This window comes from Oenanthe melanoleuca, chromosome 1A (genome assembly GCF_029582105.1).
Source record: "Oenanthe melanoleuca isolate GR-GAL-2019-014 chromosome 1A, OMel1.0, whole genome shotgun sequence".
NCBI classification, from domain to species: domain Eukaryota; kingdom Metazoa; phylum Chordata; class Aves; order Passeriformes; family Muscicapidae; genus Oenanthe; species Oenanthe melanoleuca.
The window spans coordinates 13,054,701-13,072,198 of NC_079334.1; the positions used below are offsets into that span (position 1 = coordinate 13,054,701).

At 36.0% G+C, this 17,498-nt stretch overlaps 1 protein-coding gene across 14 annotated transcripts in view; it reads right to left on the reverse strand.

Annotated features, from left to right (window-relative positions):
• Window positions 1-355: 355 nt before the first annotated feature.
• The window catches only part of C2CD5 (C2 calcium dependent domain containing 5), a 61,254-nt gene continuing 44,111 nt past the window's right edge, over window positions 356-17,498 (reverse strand). For 6 of the 14 annotated variants that reach the window (XM_056514711.1, XM_056514695.1, XM_056514760.1 and 3 more), the window contains 14 exons: window positions 16,975-17,161; window positions 15,851-16,015; window positions 15,401-15,541; window positions 13,641-13,704; window positions 11,818-11,879; window positions 11,260-11,358; window positions 10,755-10,844; window positions 10,431-10,518; window positions 9,289-9,375; window positions 7,609-7,659; window positions 6,495-6,596; window positions 5,493-5,683; window positions 2,454-2,600; window positions 356-1,814 (listed from right to left, as the gene is read on the reverse strand). In XM_056514711.1, the coding sequence (XP_056370686.1) occupies window positions 1,683-1,814; window positions 2,454-2,600; window positions 5,493-5,683; window positions 6,495-6,596; window positions 7,609-7,659; window positions 9,289-9,375; window positions 10,431-10,518; window positions 10,755-10,844; window positions 11,260-11,358; window positions 11,818-11,879; window positions 13,641-13,704; window positions 15,401-15,541; window positions 15,851-16,015; window positions 16,975-17,161 (1,606 nt within the window). In that variant the 3' untranslated portion in view covers window positions 356-1,682. Of the gene's footprint in view, window positions 1,815-2,453; window positions 2,601-5,492; window positions 5,684-6,137; window positions 6,229-6,494; window positions 6,597-7,608; window positions 7,660-9,288; window positions 9,376-10,430; window positions 10,519-10,754; window positions 10,845-11,259; window positions 11,359-11,817; window positions 11,880-13,640; window positions 13,705-15,400; window positions 15,542-15,850; window positions 16,016-16,974; window positions 17,162-17,498 lie in introns of those variants that run through there. The other 8 variants (XM_056514780.1, XM_056514737.1, XM_056514720.1 and 5 more) reach the window with 4 other exon arrangements.

Sequence of the window (17,498 nt, forward strand, 5' to 3'; positions counted from 1 at the left end):
CCAATTCTCCCAGCCTTTCCTCACAGCAGAGCTGCTCCATTCCTCTGATCATCTTGGAGCCTCCTCTAGACTCACTCCAGCAGCTCCATGTTCTTCCTATGCTGGGACCTCGGGGCTGGAGGCAGCTCTGCAGGTGAGGTCTTAACAGAGTGGGGCAGAGAGGCAGAATCCCCCCTCCCCTGCCGCTCACAGGACTTTGGATATAGCTTAGGATACAATTTTCAGTCCAGGATACAGATGAGGTTGTAACATGCTATACAAAAAATATTCCTCTAAGGAGAATGGGGGTGGGACACTTAGTACACATTTAGTACATCCAGTTTATGCATTTACCTAACGCACATATATTAAGACATTAAATTTTATAAAGATATTTATTGTGCAAGAATGATTTTCATGCTCATTTACAATGAAATAATTAATTTTAACAAATAATCATGCCATTGCTTAATTTCAACATTAAACAGAATATTTACATTCAAGTTTACATCTTTGTTCAAGTTCCATGTACAATATTGCCAGAATTAAGCAAGAATGCATCTTCAAATCAAAGGTTTTTGTTTGACTTTTTTTTTTTTGTTTGTTTGTTTGTTTTTTACAATAGAGTATCACCACCTTTCAGACTTTTACTGGAAATGACAAATTTCCTGTCTGCAGTACCCTTATTTCCCAGTTACAGCACTGGAAAAGAACAAAAAACCCCAAACAAAACCCCAAACACAAAAGCAACCTGCAGGAGAACCAGTGTCACACACATACATCGATCTCCAATTAGTCAGGCATTTAAACAGGAAGGAGGCTGCAGAATAACTTCTGCACAACTGATTTTTGGGGGACTGTTTAGATCTTGCTTGAAACAGATCCTGCCTTAAGAAAATGAACCTTAGGACAATTCTTTCACAAAGTCTTAAATAACAAAAAGACCTGCTTTATCAGTACTGAAGTGAACATCTTGTAATAGCATCAGACATACCCTGGAACTTCTTGTTGTGTTCTGGGGTTGTTTTGGCCCACCACATGGGTGCCCAGGATCACACCCAGCATTGTGGTGTGGCAGCTTTTAAGAAACAATTTTAAAAACAGACAACATCCCCCAGCCACCAAATATAAAAACAACAACAAAACAAGAAAAAATACTTTTAATGTGCAGAAATTCAAACTGTAACTTTTTGGTACTGCTTTTCCCTCTTCACACTCTAAAGTGTAATGCAGTTTCAGAGTCCAGCCCATGTTTTCTTGGCCTACACACAAATCTTTCCCTTCTTCATCAAAGGTTTCCAACACAGACTTCTCAGGCACCTCCCTCCCACCCTGGCCTGAGAATCAGCTCAGACAACACTCAAACTCAGAAATGGTTCGGAATGACAACTTATCACAGTGCCACTGAACAGCTCAAAAATACAATAGAGTTTTTCCATCCACAGTTCCATGTTTTCCTGTCAGTGCCTCACTTGCTGCCTGGTTTCACAGAGGCCAGGAATAGTAATAGAAGAACCAGAGCACACCTGCCAGTTCACTGCTCTGACTTATGGAAATTATATGACAACAAAAAAAAAGTGATTGTCCTGGATTTTGGTTGTGAATGTCATGGAGAGATACTGACTTTGAAGATGCAAACTGAAACATTTCCACATTTTAAATAATCTTTATATTTAGCAGAGACTACTTCACTTGTTCTGCCTTCATGTTGTGACATCTCCTGCAGAACTTGTGGGCTGAGGAGCAACTGTAGAAGGCTGCACTGGCAGCATTTCTAGCTCAGATTCACGGACAAAGATGACAGCATCCCCACTGACATTTATCAAACACTGAGCCTGGAAAAAAGACAATGCCCAATTACCAAACATTAAACAATAATATGTTTACTTATATCTGCTAAATATAACTACACATAAAAATCAACAGAGATTGGGAGAAGGACAAATTATTAAAATTTATTGGTGAGGCAACCTGTGCCACATTTTCTTTTCTATCCACTCACTTGTGTGCTACCAAACATGCAGATGGATTCTTGAAAGACACCACAGATGAAATATCTTGATATCTACACTTGCTTTCAATATTGTTATTGTCTTTACAAATTAAGGTTTGTCCCTTTATGTACAAATGAAGCATTTTACATCAGCAGCTCCAGGTATTTTTACATGGAGATCCTACACTGCAACATCAGAAATACCAAGTAAGTTCTGCACTACTTTGCAACTGTTTCAACTGCAATTTATTTCATTCTAGCAAACTCGGTTTTTTTATCAATCTGGGTATTTATGAAGCATGCTCATAATTTTTTTTTTTTAAATACAGGAACACTCTTGGATTCTTCAAACATTATATCAAGATATCAAGAAATGTTGTGCAGATATGGCTCTACAGCACTGCTGGTTTTTAAAGACATAAAATGTATATTTGTATCATACTAACGACAAAAGCACTTGTTATTTCACATCCTAATGTACCTGATTTTTGTTTGGATTCTCCATGAAAACACATTGCTTCATTATGTATGACACAACTGCATTCCCTCCCAGAGCTGCAACATGAGCTCTCACCATGGCAAACACTTCAGCAATAAAAGCATGGAGGAAGCCACTGACACCACCCTCCTAGAATGGAAAAAATATACATTACATATTATATTAGGTCTAGCTACAAGATGCTGAGTACTTCTTTTACATATTTTTCAGCTGAATAATTTAGCGAATCCTAAATGGTGTGGAGAACTTCAAAGCCATTCACTGTCTAATGAGTCACAGTTACAAATCAGATGGAGAGAGACCATTTACAGGGGCCTAGAGTGACAGGACAAGACAGAATAGCTTCAAAGTGACAGGTATAGATTGAATATTGGAAAGAAATGCTTCCCTGGGAGGGTGGAGAAGCCCTGGCACAGGTTGCCCAGAGAAGCTGCGGCTGCCCCTGGATCCCTGGAAGTGTCCAAGGCCAGGTTGGATGGGGCTTGGAGCAACCTGGGATAGTGGAAAGTGTCCCTGCCCATGGCAGGGGGGTGAAACAAGAAGGTCTTTAAGGTCCCTTCCAATCCAAACCATTCTATGGTTCTATGAAATTCTTGGAAATTCCCAGTAAGGAGTAATCATTACTTCAAGGATTACCATCACTGCCACTTCATGTATGTTAAAGACTGTCATTAGTTCTCAACACCCACTAAAGAAATGATCCCTCAAAATAAAAAGGAAGCAAGGGATAGAGCAAAGACTTGAGCTATCCAAGCCATTCATTTTTTTTATTTTCACCCCTGAAGCGCAAAGGAACTTCTAGCCATCTCATTTCATTTATTATTTTGACTTGATGGTGTTTGTGGGGCATTTTTACTTCTTTGGTGCAAAACTGAAGAATTTAAATTGATATCAAAGGAGAAGCAAAACTACCAAGTATGGATTTTTCTAAAAAATCCTTATGAAAGAATGTGAGCAACTACATTGTGGGGAAAAATCTATTGCACACAAGCCAGGCAACCAATCAAAGAAATAAAAAAATCCACAGAAAATGCTGAGAAAAGAAGCTGATCAAAACAGAGCTCACTGTTGGTTCAATATACATATAAAACTTCAAAATTCAAGTGAAAGGAAGGCAAGACCACTAGACTTCCCACATAAAGCTGTGTGTGTGTGTGCCACTGGAAAAATGGAAGAGGCAGGTAGAAGAAGAGATTGAATTAATTTGAATTTCCATGGGCTGTGCTCATTCCTGAAAGTATAATGTTCCCTGAATAGACTCATAAAGGCATAAAAAAATATAAATCTTGGATGAAAATTTACAAACAAAAAGGAAAGATATAATCTTATCAAACCCAGCATAAAGCTGGAACGAAGTCAAGTGCAGCAAGAAATCAAAATGCAATACCAGTTCATAATTCTAATGGAATTTTGATTTTGTCCAAGTCTTTTAAAGGTACAGCAACTGATGGGGAAAAAATAGGCATTATAAACCTAACACAACATTGGATGGCAAGAGGTAACAAAACATTTGTAAACACGCACCTGTAAACAACAAAGCCTAAGAACAATGGATTAATATGACTTAAAATTATCACTAATTTTTTCTTCTGGTATGTACTTCAGCACTACCACAAGCAAAACATAAAGCAATACAATCAAAAATGCTGGTCATTACTTTCTTGGACGAACTGAACCACAGAGAGGGAGTTGGATATAATGACTGCTCCGTGCTGACTCCATTATAACTCAAGGCCATCCTGTAGTAAGAGTAGTTTGTGACCCTGCCTATGTAGCTGAAATAATTTAAATTAGCTCCCCTAGGTGCTGGAAACAGCACAGTGACAGCATTCCAGGGACTGTGCAACATTCCAGCTTCATGGAAGAGCTGAATCAAACACAAATCCTTGTTGGGATCTGCTGTCACAGATACCAAAGCTTATCAGCTATTGAGTATGTACCTACAGAATGTGTATGTAGTACAGGAATGTCCTGTAACCATTTCCTTGCTCTGACATCCTTTTGAAAACACTGTCCTTTTCACACATGGCTTTCTCAAGTTAAAAGGGAAAGTTAAAAGTAACTTGCAAGATCCAAACAAAACGTTTGTCTGATCCAAGTTTCTCTAGAGAGCTCACAGCCCATTTTCAGGAAACTTGACAATTTTTATTAACATCTGGTCTGTAATTTTAGCAATGTGTAATCAGCTAAAATTTTTATTATCAGCTAATAATTTTTATTAACATCTGGTCTGTAATTTTAGCAATGTGTAATCAGGAAAAAACAGCAAACTCTTCAGCACTGACAAACCAGGCAAGAGGTACACTCTATTTCTGTGGCCAAAAGCACAGATAAAGCTACTTCCCAAAAGGACAGGAAAATTTTAAGGAAGATTGGGCTTGCATTTTGACATGCTGAGAGAATTATTTGCTTTCCCAATGAAGACTGAAGATAAGGGTTTGAATGTCACCTCTAAGCTGGTTGTGTAGTTACAGACTCATGGTATAAATCTTGATGCTCATCAGACGAAGTTTTGTTACAAAGAATGCACAGAATGCAGTGTTAAAAATTAGGATAACATTATCTATGATATGGGCAATATTATATTAACCAAAGAATTTTGAAATCCAAACACACTATGAAAGTTCACCACTGGGTTTGCTGAATGACAGAAGAATAGATTATTTATTTTTTTCTTTAGCATTTAATTTGAATTCAAATAATCCAAACTTCTACCACAGCTAGTCAAAGACACATTTTTTCCATATAGTTCTGTTTAAGAACTCGCTGGTTTAGTGTTCTGTCCAATTCAAACAGCAATGGCAATTGTTTACTAACACCTTCCTAACGGTGCCAAACACAAAACAGCTTTGTGTGCTCCATGACAAAAGCAGTACAATGGAATTTGCTCTGCACTCAGCAGCACAAGTGACACAAATTCTACTCCCTGGCAGTGCCACACCTCAACCCAAATCTCTCGATTCTTACAATTAACAAAAAATTATTCCCTGACATAAAATGAATCCCTGCCATAAAGCTCACCTCACGCAAAGAAGTGGTTTCTCGTATAAAAAACATGTTGATTATCCCAAGATATTTGGTTATTTTGGCCCCAGGGAGAAAGGAAAGAGGTGTCATCTTAACAACTGAGACAGTGGAATTGGTGCATGACGGGACAGAACGGTGCCGTAAGTATCCCTCAGCCAAGGGACTTGCTTTTTCAAGGGAAGTAGCTGAAAAATGAGAAAAAAACAGGAGAAAATAACTATCAAGATGCATCACTGTTCCTCAAAACACAAAAACTCTTCTTTATGGTTTTCCAAATAGCTTGGTGACAACATTCAGCTGCCTGTGATGCTCAGCCATATACGTGAGAAAGGAAATCATCATGCAAAGCATGCAAAAGGAGACAAGAAGCTGAAATGGCATTTATTTGAAAGAGTGGCATTCCTGCAAAAGGAAAACATTGAGGCGAGCAGCTGCACATACAACCATCAGTTATAATGTGAAGGTAAAGAACAAAGTGCCAACATTTTGAAAAATGTATTCTGCTGGAAGAACAAATTATAGGAAGTGTGAAAGTTGTTTCCCCAGTGCAGCATTTTCCATTAAAACAGGTATTAATCTCTGCTAATTTAAGCAAGATAGTCAGACCTGTGGCCAAAGAACTACTGAAAACCAACTCACCACTTGCTAATTTAGTGACCATTGCCTTGACTGTCCCCTTGGTGATTGCTTCCTGTTTCTCACCCCCAATTTTCCAAGATCACACACACACCTACATCCATGCAGTGGATGTTATACAATTAGTAGGCGTACACATGTATGGAGAACTAATTACAGCAACTTTATTTTGCTTTTTATGCTACTGGTTCATCAACCCTACGTGAGGTTACAGAACAATGTCAGCAGTTTTCACACTTGGGAACTCATTCTCCCCGTGATCTGCAATGCTACTGTTGGGCAGGGCACTCCACTAAATCACCACTGGGAAATCAGAGATATGTCTCAGATTATCAGAACGTGGTAGAAACAGCCGCCTACTTGTCTTAATTGATCCGCGCCTTATGGTCTGAGCTTTCAGTTTAATGAGCTCTATCCAGCTGTTGCATCTGTCTGCAAAGGAACTGTAATCAACTGACGTTGCTGGAAACACAGACAGAAAAACAAAAGAAAAAAAAAAAACAGAAAAAAATATATGGATGATGTCTCTTGCTCATCTCAATGCTCCTTTTTGAGGAAGCAATGATTCGTGTCTGAGAGAGAACAACCATCTGTTTGAAGGTCTGTTTAAAAGGAAAAGTTACAGGATAGGTTTGGACTTCTCCAAACCAAAGTACCGATTTCTGGTGATGTCCCAGCTCTGAACCAACTGCCTGAGTGGGACTTCAGCACTGAAAAAACATGCAAATACAGTCATTACGGACTTATGCTATATTAGTTTTTTTAATCTCAATTTAGGCTGTAAGTTATGGCTTTTAAAACCTAATTTAAGCCTTTTTTAATTTTCATTTTCATTGGTTTTTTTCCTTACAAAGAGCTGCTGATCAGGATTTCAATTTCCCAACTGTCTTTATCAATAACTAACCTACAGACTGAAAAAAATAGCTTTGCTGATGAGGATAAGAGTCACAAACTGAAACAACACCTCTGTTTTAAACACAAATGAATATTCCTTACAGAACAGTTTTCCTTGCCCCAACATCCTCCCTCCAACACCCCTCCCATTATCATTACAAGAAGTAAGAGTTGTTTCTGCTATGACTTTTGGTATTAGTTGCAGGGGTGTTTGCATATCTTTAAAAAAATAAAGGGGGGGGGATTGCAAACACCGTTTCTTCATTATCCTGAAGAAACGGGAGGAACACATGCTAACCTCAAATCAACACAGGCAAAACAGCTCTCTTCCCAGGAACTCATTTTCTGTCAGATAAAGTTATATCAATGTACCTGACAGAGAAGCTGTTATTATTAACAAATCTAATTCTTATAATGAAAAATCACATCAAAATATTAAGATATCATTAAGCCACACCAGAGCATGCATTCTCAGTTAAGCAGTAAACACTTCCTGGATTAAGACACATCCAAAAAGAGTATACCAATATCCCAAGAATGCTCATTCTGTTCTGGCAGATGGCTAAACAAGGAAACTCACCTCTCTGAGCAGCAGGAATACCTGTGTGGGAACTTGCACCCTCCAGGACTTCTAATAAAACAAAATTAATTCTGTTCAGATAATCTATTAAGCAGAGTCAGGTAGCACAGGACAACAGCTTCCAAGAAAGATGGCAGTGACTATTTCCAAGGGTCTGGAGTCACAGGACAAAGGGGAATGGCTTCACACTGAGAGACAGTATTTTTAGATTTGATATTAGGAAGGAATTCTTCCCTGAGGATGGTGAGGGCCTGACTGAGATTGCCCAGGGAAGTTGTGGTTGCCCCATCCCTGAAAGTGTCCAAGGCCAGGTTGGATGGGACTCTGAGCAATATTATCTAGTGGAAGGTGTCCCTGCCTGGGGCAGGGGGTTGGAATGAGATGATTTTTAAGGTCCTTCCAACCCAAACTACTCCTTATAAAAGATTTTAGAGTCAAGTATGAAAAAACCCCACCCTCTACACAGTATACTATGTACTTAGATAACAGGTATTTTAATACTAAATCTAATTTACTAAATTTTAATATGTTTCTTTATTAAAGATGACTACTGTATAAGATTGTAAATCAATATTTTTAAAACAATCCTACAGAAGTAAAAATATATTAAATAACCTGCTAAGTAAATGTAACTGCAATGAAGTTGTGAAGAAATGACAGATGGAATAATTGTCTGGCTGAACTGCTCTGTCTACAGCATGATATGGGATGTGGAGAATATCAGGAAAAGGGGAACATGGGAACAGGCTGCCCTCCACTGGTCAATGCCCAGCACACAGGGAGCACAGTCCAGTAATTGGTAGAGAGTCACCAGCAGAAATTTCTGCATAGCTTCTCTTTCTTAAAATAAAAACAAAAATAGCAGTTAAATTGAAAGTTAAGCATTAAAAAAATAAAAATCAATAAGGATATTTTTGCTCAAACTAATCTGGCCTCTGAAAATACAAAAGTAAGTATGGTAAGCACCCTTCTTTACACAACTGATGTAACAGGCAAAAAAGGGAGCTCAAATATTTACAGTAATTCCCAGATATTTAATTTCCTCTCAGTAACTATTTTGGTAGATAATCCAACAAGGGAGAAGGAATTAAAGAGAGCTGATTTCAATAAATTGAATTTCTAATGCAGTCATAGAAGAACTGCGACAACCATTCTTGAAATACAGTTCTATCTCAGAAAATAAAGCAGCTGTTTAACAGCTATGATGTGCTGCACTGTACAGATTATTTACTATACAAGTTTAGGCTCCTTTCACTTAAAAGAAATTTGCATGCAACCAGTATTTGGTAAATACAGTATTACCCATCATGAAAACAATGAGATTAATTATGTGAGGCTAAGAAAACATGGAGGTACTTTATATTTACATTTACAGTAAATGGGCCATTTACAGTATGCAACAAGCCTAATTATTAAGTAATTGACAGTTATGTCAAATGACACCCAACATCCAGTGGTTTGCAGCATCTTCAGTATTCTAAATGCAAAGACAGGAAATACAGACAGAATGATCAGCCAAGCCATCTTCTGTGCTTCTCAAAATATTTGACAACAAGAGTAAACATATCCATTATTCTTAGGCAGCAAAGCACATCTAAAGCCTGTGAAAGTACAGATATTGTACTCAAAGCCTCAAAATCCATAAAAAACAACAGTTTAACATTCTTCCCCTTAACTGACCTTTAGCTGGAGAGAATGGTTGAGAAGAAAGGGAATCAGAGCAAAGTTCCAAGGGAAATTGTAGCTGTTCTTCATTGTCTGTAGATGCTTCAAAAAAGAAAACATGGCCAACTGATAATTAATCCCCAAAATACGATATGCCAGTAATTACAAGCAGAGTCAATTTAGTCAGGTCTGACTTGAACAGGTATTTTCAGCATTTGCATGAAATGATGAAGTTCTGCAGAAACAGCTTTTTGACAACAAATCCAGCTGCAACATTGAGCAGAACTTGTGTTCCACTGAAAAGGATTTGAAGTTTTTAGGAAAAAATAAAGTCCATTCATGGATTTTTATTTTGATTCTGCAGTTGAATCTAAGTCAGCTGTTATAATAAAAATTAGCACTTCTCTCACATGAAAACACTTCACTGTTACCACTGAAGAAGTCAGCCATAACTACTGTTTTAGAAATACATGGCTCTATTCTACTATCTAATTCCATTCTGAAGAATTGAGTATCCTCAGAGTTCTGTCTGAATTCTACTTCCAGCCTGCACACATACATTTCTAACATAAGATGGTACTTCATTAGCAAGGTGACATATGCAGATCACAATAGTCTCTTCTATTCCCTCCATGTGCTTCACTGAGCTCCAAAACTATTATTGTCCTGCTTAAGGATTTTCAGAAGGTTGGGGTTTTTTAAAAGTATTATGAAGTTATTTTCCATCTTCCTAAAGTATGGACAAAATTTCTACTTATAAGAACAAGTATTCTCTGATGATTTACACCACATGTTCCAAAATACAACAGAAATGTCAAAATCTGTTACAGCTATCTTTTAGAGAAAAACAATCAAAGTAGTATCATACACAGAATAAGAAAATACTACAAATTCATTGATTATGTAAAATAAATACGTAATACTTGATAAGTAAGTCATCATGCTGGAGGTCAAGTACATGAACTCTAAAAAACCTCTATGTGTTGAAAGAACATCCCTGAAAAATATGTATATTTGAACCTGATGGTCCCTGTAGGTCCCTTTCAACTCAGAATATTCTGTGGTCTGTATATGTATCTGTGTATGTAACTGAAATTAAAACCCAGACACGTTAGGCACTGAGGATAAAAAAAGGAAAGATGCCTGACAATATTTACCTCTTTGCTGTGATTTTTCAGTAGGTGCTTTGTTGGCTTGTAGTGCTTGGTTTTTGTCATATGTAATAGCAACAGCTGTGACTGCAATCTGCAAATCAGAAATATTTGGCATATTAGGTAAGTTGATCTCTTGTGCAATCTGAAAAGTAATTTTGCAAACAAGCAGTTCTTTACATAGAATCATAATAAGGAAAAAAAAAAAAAATCTAAGAATTCACCAGACATAGCAGTAAATCAAATCCTAGCCCAGTTTACCCTGAGCAGCAAACATTAACTCTAGGGCCATGCCTATGTACTGGAAGTTAAAAGCAGCAATTCACTTACCTGAACTAATTCATCCTCTGGCAGAGCAACAGTAAAGTTTACATGGCAAAGACAGCAGGGAACCATAGACCGGAGTTTAAAATACAAACTCTGTTGAAGAGAGGACATTATTTTGTGTTACTCAGGAAAAAAAGTGTGGTTTATTTTAGAGAAATTAAGAATCAAAACTCTTTTCATAGTAGAAGTCATCTAATAATGTTAATTTTTTTCTTGGAGAAGAATTACATGTGTGAAAAGTCAGGACAGAATGCAATCTACTGTAGAGCTGTCTTTCTAATTCTAGAGTATACTGTCAGTCAAAGGACTCCTTCAGATTCCAAAAGCTCTGGAAATCCCTAATACACTAAAAAAGGCTGAGCCTATCTTTACAGAAACTCACAAGCTAATTAAAGACACCTTGCAGTCTATTTTCAATATTACGAGATACATGTTATTTTCAATGTAGCTGAATTTTACTTGGCTTCTATTTGAACACTTAAAAAAGTATTAGAAATAAGATTCTTACCTTCAATAGATTCTCACAGAGATCATTAAAGTTCTTATTGAGTGTTTGATTTGTTGGGTTAATGTTGCTTAATCTGGACACTCTAACTGCTGTGAACATCTGAATTAGAAACAAACATGGGGTTTTTTTGCCAACATATGCCAATATATTTTATCCAGTGTTTTAAACTCAAATTAATAAAGAAGGAAAATAATGTAAAATATCTTAACATATATATTAACTAAGTAAAAAAATATGTTAGCTAAGCAACACAGTCAATAATCTGTTCCCTTTAAGGGGCTTCAAACCTAGTCAAACCTTTCAAAAAACCAAAACCTTGAAGTTCATATTTACTGTAATTAGTTTCGTATTTCTGTATTAGGTTATCAGTTACATAACAGCATTAAAAAAAAAACTAACAAAGAAACAGGTTCTTTTACCTTACTGTTCTTACCAAAATACTACTTTTATCTCAGTCACAAGGGTGTCCTTTAATTTATTTTTCAAGATATACATTTAAATTACTACCTCATATATCAATACAATTTAGCAAAAAGTTTCAGTTTTGAATAACCTTACTTGAATTTCTGGTGTCCAGTTATTTATACCAGGCATAATTTCTGTGTTGCAACTGTAAAAACCTGTGAAGAAAATATTTGGGAAGAAATCTATTTTATACACTGCAATATAAAAATACTTGTAAAGAAAACATACGTGACACAGCTTTGCAAGTATTTTCCCTCATGTGGTTTTGAATATTGAATAATACACCAGAAATGAGATCAACATTCAAAAAACAAATACAGAATTCTTGCAGGAGAGGTCAACACCCCAAATTCACAATCACTCCACCTATTTCTATTAGATAAAATATGCACAAATGAGGCATCTTTTTTTAAAAAGGTGAGATATGAAAAGCTAAAGAGCCAACCTTTAATAGAAAGCACAGTAAAGGCTGTAAAGGAACTACCGTAGTGACTGAATGCAAATAAAAATCAGAAGTATAATGACTAAACAGCAGAGTAAAATAAGTTACTAACAGCAAATCAGCAATTCTGAAAGCCTGAAGACATAGTTAAATAAGCAGAAAAGAGGCCAGTCTGGTAGGGTCTATATAAAAGCAGAAAATGAAAAGAAATTGTGTAGCAGCTTGCAGAGGGTATAAATATTAATAGACTATCTTTTAGAACATCAAAAGCAGAAATTCTATTGAAGAATCAAATAAGATTTAGAAAGGATATGCAGAAATAATAACATGAAAGCAGAAAACACGCTTTTCTTTTTACAGCAGTGTAATAGAGCTTTCCATAACAGCAAAAAACAAGTCCCTTGTTTATTTGTCCTGAACAAGTGTCTGAGGGAGATATAGAACAAAAAGGCAAATGAAAAAGAAAGATTCTTATAAACCACGGAATAGGCAAAGGATCGAACAGCTAATTCACACTGAGCTCTTAACTTACTCCACAACCAGAGAAGAACATTCTTTAATCTTCAAGTAATAAGGTGATAAAGGACTGGTCCTACTAATCTCCTTAGTACAGGTATCTCTATTACTGATCCATAGCAACTATTTCAGAAAAGGGAATTCATGAGGAGATGGAAAAACAAGAAAGCTCTCAAAAAAAAAAAAAAGCATACAGACAAAAGACCTGACTTATACCACCTACTTTGGATATCAGGAAGCATTTGGAAAGATCCATCACAAAGGTCTCTTTCAAGAAACTAAGAATGAAGCATCATCAAATGAAATGCAAATATAAGATTAAGAAAAGAGGGACAAAAATGCTTAATTTATTTTCACAGTGAAGACATCTGTAATTCTGGATTTTGTGCTTCAAACACATTCATAACTTACATTCAGAAGAGGATAAAATAAGATGATTGCTGATGGCCTTAATTTAGGGCAATAAAATAAACTGCAGCAGAATTAGATAATCAGTAAGGAATAAAAGATTTGGTGATAGTAATAGATAACAAGGATAGTTCTGAGCTCGACATGACTCAAAATTACTAACACTAATATCAGTTACTAAGAAGGAAACTAAGACTTTCTCAGAAGAAACACAGGGAAATTCACAATGACAAGAGGAAGGACAAGGACAAATCAAATCTCCAGAGTAATTTCTATATAATGGACAACTATATTTGCCTCTTATTCAGACCTGTTGGGGAAGGTATGACATAGCTATACAATGATAAATAGCATAATTAGGCAATAATTAGGTCTCTATTCTACTTTCATTTACCTGGAACCTACATTCATAATTCAGTCTAAAAATACTCAGAAATAGTAATATTGTCAGTTCTCTTTGAACTTTTAAAATATTTTTCAATAAAACTAGTCATATTTTGTCATTTTGCAGCCCACAGCATAATTTAGAAAAATGTCGTTGTAACTATACCAGAAGGTGGTGGAACATCTGTCAGTAAAGAATGTACATCTTCCATTGCATCTGTGTCATCAATCTGCAAAAAGGGAATAATTGAGAAAATCACGTTGCTGTGCCAGTAAGAAATTCAAGAAAGAAACAAAATAACCTCTACTTCATTGAAGCTTTAACACTCTTATTTGAGATCAGACTGAGAGCCCTGCTACCGTCTGTAAATAATTCTGGTGCGTCTTTTACATTCATCCTGTCTTACTGACCTGCAAGAAATCCAAATTTACCTCTAACTCCCAACATTTTCTTACCAAGTGTTTTAGAAATGGTTTATAGTTTAACTCCACTATTGAAGAGTTTTCTGTCAAGTTATGTGTCTCCTTCTCACTCTCTATGTAAAAGGGGATGTCTCTGTTTTCTTCAGAAAACAACCCAAAAACTAAACAAAACCAACAGATATATCTTTACCGCTTATAACTGCCTTCTCCACCTCTTTCAGCATATCCTCATTGCAATGAAATTTTTACTACTTTTTCTTACGTAGCTTCAGTGAACAATGATTTTACTCCAGAAAGCATAGTCAGGAGTTTAACTAAATCACCTGGAATATTGTTTCTGATATCCAATAATCATCAACCAAATATCCAATATCTCAAATAAAACAGTAGTAATTGATTCCACAGATAAGTAATTTTTTTCTATAAATGCCTTACAAAATCCTCATTTTTTTACAAAGGTATTTGACCCTTTTTGCAAATGCACCGACCAATCTAAATTTATTATCCCAAACTACCCCAACTGTTATTTTTCCACTCTCCTTTCATACCTCAGTTTTCAAACAAACTGCTGTTACAGTGCTCCCATATTCTTCTTATCTACAACGTTTCTTCCAGATTATCTTCTATGAAGATGTGATTTGTGAAGATTAACAAAGCCTTAAATGTACCTTAGGCTGCAATTACAGGCTGTATTTTGAAGTGATAGTTATTTGTACTACCTGTATCTACAAGATGATCAAAACTTCAGCCCTTCTTTAACACTTGCTGGAGTATTAAAGACTTCAAAATGGACAATGTTCAATCACATCTTTGAATTTTAGTGAATAGAGAGGTAAAAGAAATCTATGCACTTTATCTGTAGGTGTGGTTCTTTCTATTTGCAGCTGTAGAAAGAACTGGAAGGTACTGTCAGAAGTTGTGAATTCTTAAATTGTGAAAAGCAATAGCTGAAATTCAGAAAATCTATTATGTGCTCTCTTGGCACATGCAGTTTTTTGAATGCTTTGAATACAACCCATTCTGGGTTGTAATTCTGTATATACGTATCTAATAATTCTGAATGTTCATCTACAATAGTAATAGCTTTGAAACAGGAAAAAAATACAATCTTATTCACTAAATATAAAGTGTGGCAACATAGAACCTCAGTGTTTATAAAAATAGACTAAAGTTTTTGATTAGTCTGATCTGCTGCTTGAAGCAAGCAGAAGGACATTTCTTAGCAGCTCTTTATTATTTTTCTAGAGATTGCTACACATTCATGAACAGCAGGGCAATTTTTTTTCAGATAGTCTGTACACAGCTGTGCTTTAAGCAATTAGAGTAAGAAAGAGACACAAAGCAAAATCTTAATACTTCATTTTTTCTGTTGGTACAGAAGGGAAAAAATCATACACAATTTAGGAAATGTTCTCGAATATGAGTAAGAAAACTTTTTTTTTTTTTAAATATATATTTCAGGAGAAGGAACGTATGAACATGAGTAGTGAAAATGTTTATCACCTCCAAGACAAAAGCATCCTTCTTCCCATGTGAAAGGTCAAGCTCTGTAACTTCATCAGAGCTTTCTGACTGAGATCTCAATAGCCTGGAACGTTGTCTTGGCTCTGGAATGGGAGACCCAATAATTTCTTCTGGTAACTCCTAAAAAAAAATGGAAGAATTAAGAGGTGTTCTGCCTAGCTTAAAAGTAATTCAACTCCACACAATTTGTTAACATTTCTAAGAATTAGATCATTCTGAAAATTATTCTAAATATATCTAAATAATACCAAATCATGATTTGGCTATGTGACTAAAGAGATCTGAAAATTCCAGCAGCCTTCCAAAATACAGTGAAAATATTCTGTATCTCTATTCATAAATAGACTTATGTTCCGAATGACTCAGTAGGAAAAAATGCGTCTAAAGTGCACAGAATGTTTTATTTTTAACAAGAAAATATTTACTTACTGGTGGATTGATCTCATAAAGTTCCTTGTTTTTTGCTATTGTATCATTTATTTTCTTTTGCATATGGGATATATGCTGATCATAAGTGGCATCATTTGGAGTCTTCCCAGCAATCTGAATACCTCCAGGTGTTGGCAAAGCTGCTAAATACACACCTGTTGCAGACTTTTTAGAAGCCACAAAGAAAAAGACATTAATTCCTAATATATTCACATAAAGCTTTCCATAATGCTTATGCAAAAACAGCATTGTAACATGCAAATTACAGCAGCATGTCTTACAAATAAATAAATGGATCTCTCTCCTCTGTTCACTTATGAAAAAACTTCACTATTCTTTTAAAAAACCCCCTCCTTTTCATTTTTCATGGTGGAACTCTGAAACTTGTCTAAAAATTCTAAACAAACTAAAAATTAAAGCCTCTGCTCCAATATGTTTTGCATAAGCAAATAGTTTTTTACAGTTTTTGAAGATCTAAAATTTGGCCAAACCATTAACAGCATCAGTGAGATTGTGACAACCCTATTTCTATTTACAGGAAACAGATCACGAAGGACAAAAGAAGATACCAGCCAGAATTACTCAAGCACCCTCTGATGCAGGAAGCAGCATATTTCACTATTCTATCCTAGAATGAAAGAAAGGGGTTGGAAAATATTGCTAATGAATATTTCTTGACTTCCTCAAATCTACCATTTCTTTCTTCAGTTCCATCAAAGAAGAGGCAACAGACCTTTCCCTTGTTGCCAAATAACCAAAAGATTTACTGACTTAATTGACCTTATTGTCATGGAACTGCAATTCAATCTGAAGAACAGGGATCTCTTTGACAGGACCTTGAAATAATACCCTCATTTTTCTACAATTTGTGCCATTAAACTGTTTAAAGTTTCTTTTCCTCTCACTCCCTTTTTAATCATCTTGTCTTCTACCATTTTCAAGAGATCTAAATCTTCTACTGGTTATGAAAGACAAGTCAGTCCTGATTTTACAATAATTAAGACACCTTGCTCTTAAAATGATGGTTTAAATATGTCTGGTTACCCCCAAATCCCACAACTTACATGTCTCCCTGAAAAAATACTGTAAGAAAGCAAAAGAATCCCAGAAACCCCTGTACTTACTGCCAAGCCCATCAGCATATTTTCCCCCACAGTGATCTGAATTCTCAGCCCAAAGAGGGCATTCATTCCTCTCAGCTTGAGTTTGTTCATCAGTTGTGTGTGCACTTCATACTCCATGAATGGCAAGAGATTACTGATAGAAGTTGCATTTGCTTCAGCCTGAGCTTTCTTCTTCAGACGGCACAACCTGGCAACACAAACCAGCAAAGACAGAGCTTTAATGGATTTCTGAAGACTGAAAGCCATCACAAGGTATCTTGAATTTTTTTTCCCATTGAATAACCTAATTCAGCTTCTTTTCAATTATTTTAGATTGCTGCAACAGTAAAATAAAATGCCAGTTCTTTACAAGAACTCCTTGAGACAGTGTCATCTGAAAACTTCTATTTTCAGCTTTTCTCCTAGTAAGACCCCCAATGCAAACATTTATTTCTCTTGTTGCAAGCCTCAAACATTTCAGGCATAAGTACAGAAAATTACTACCACAATTTCTGGTGGCAGAATTTTTAAAACTCCTATTAATA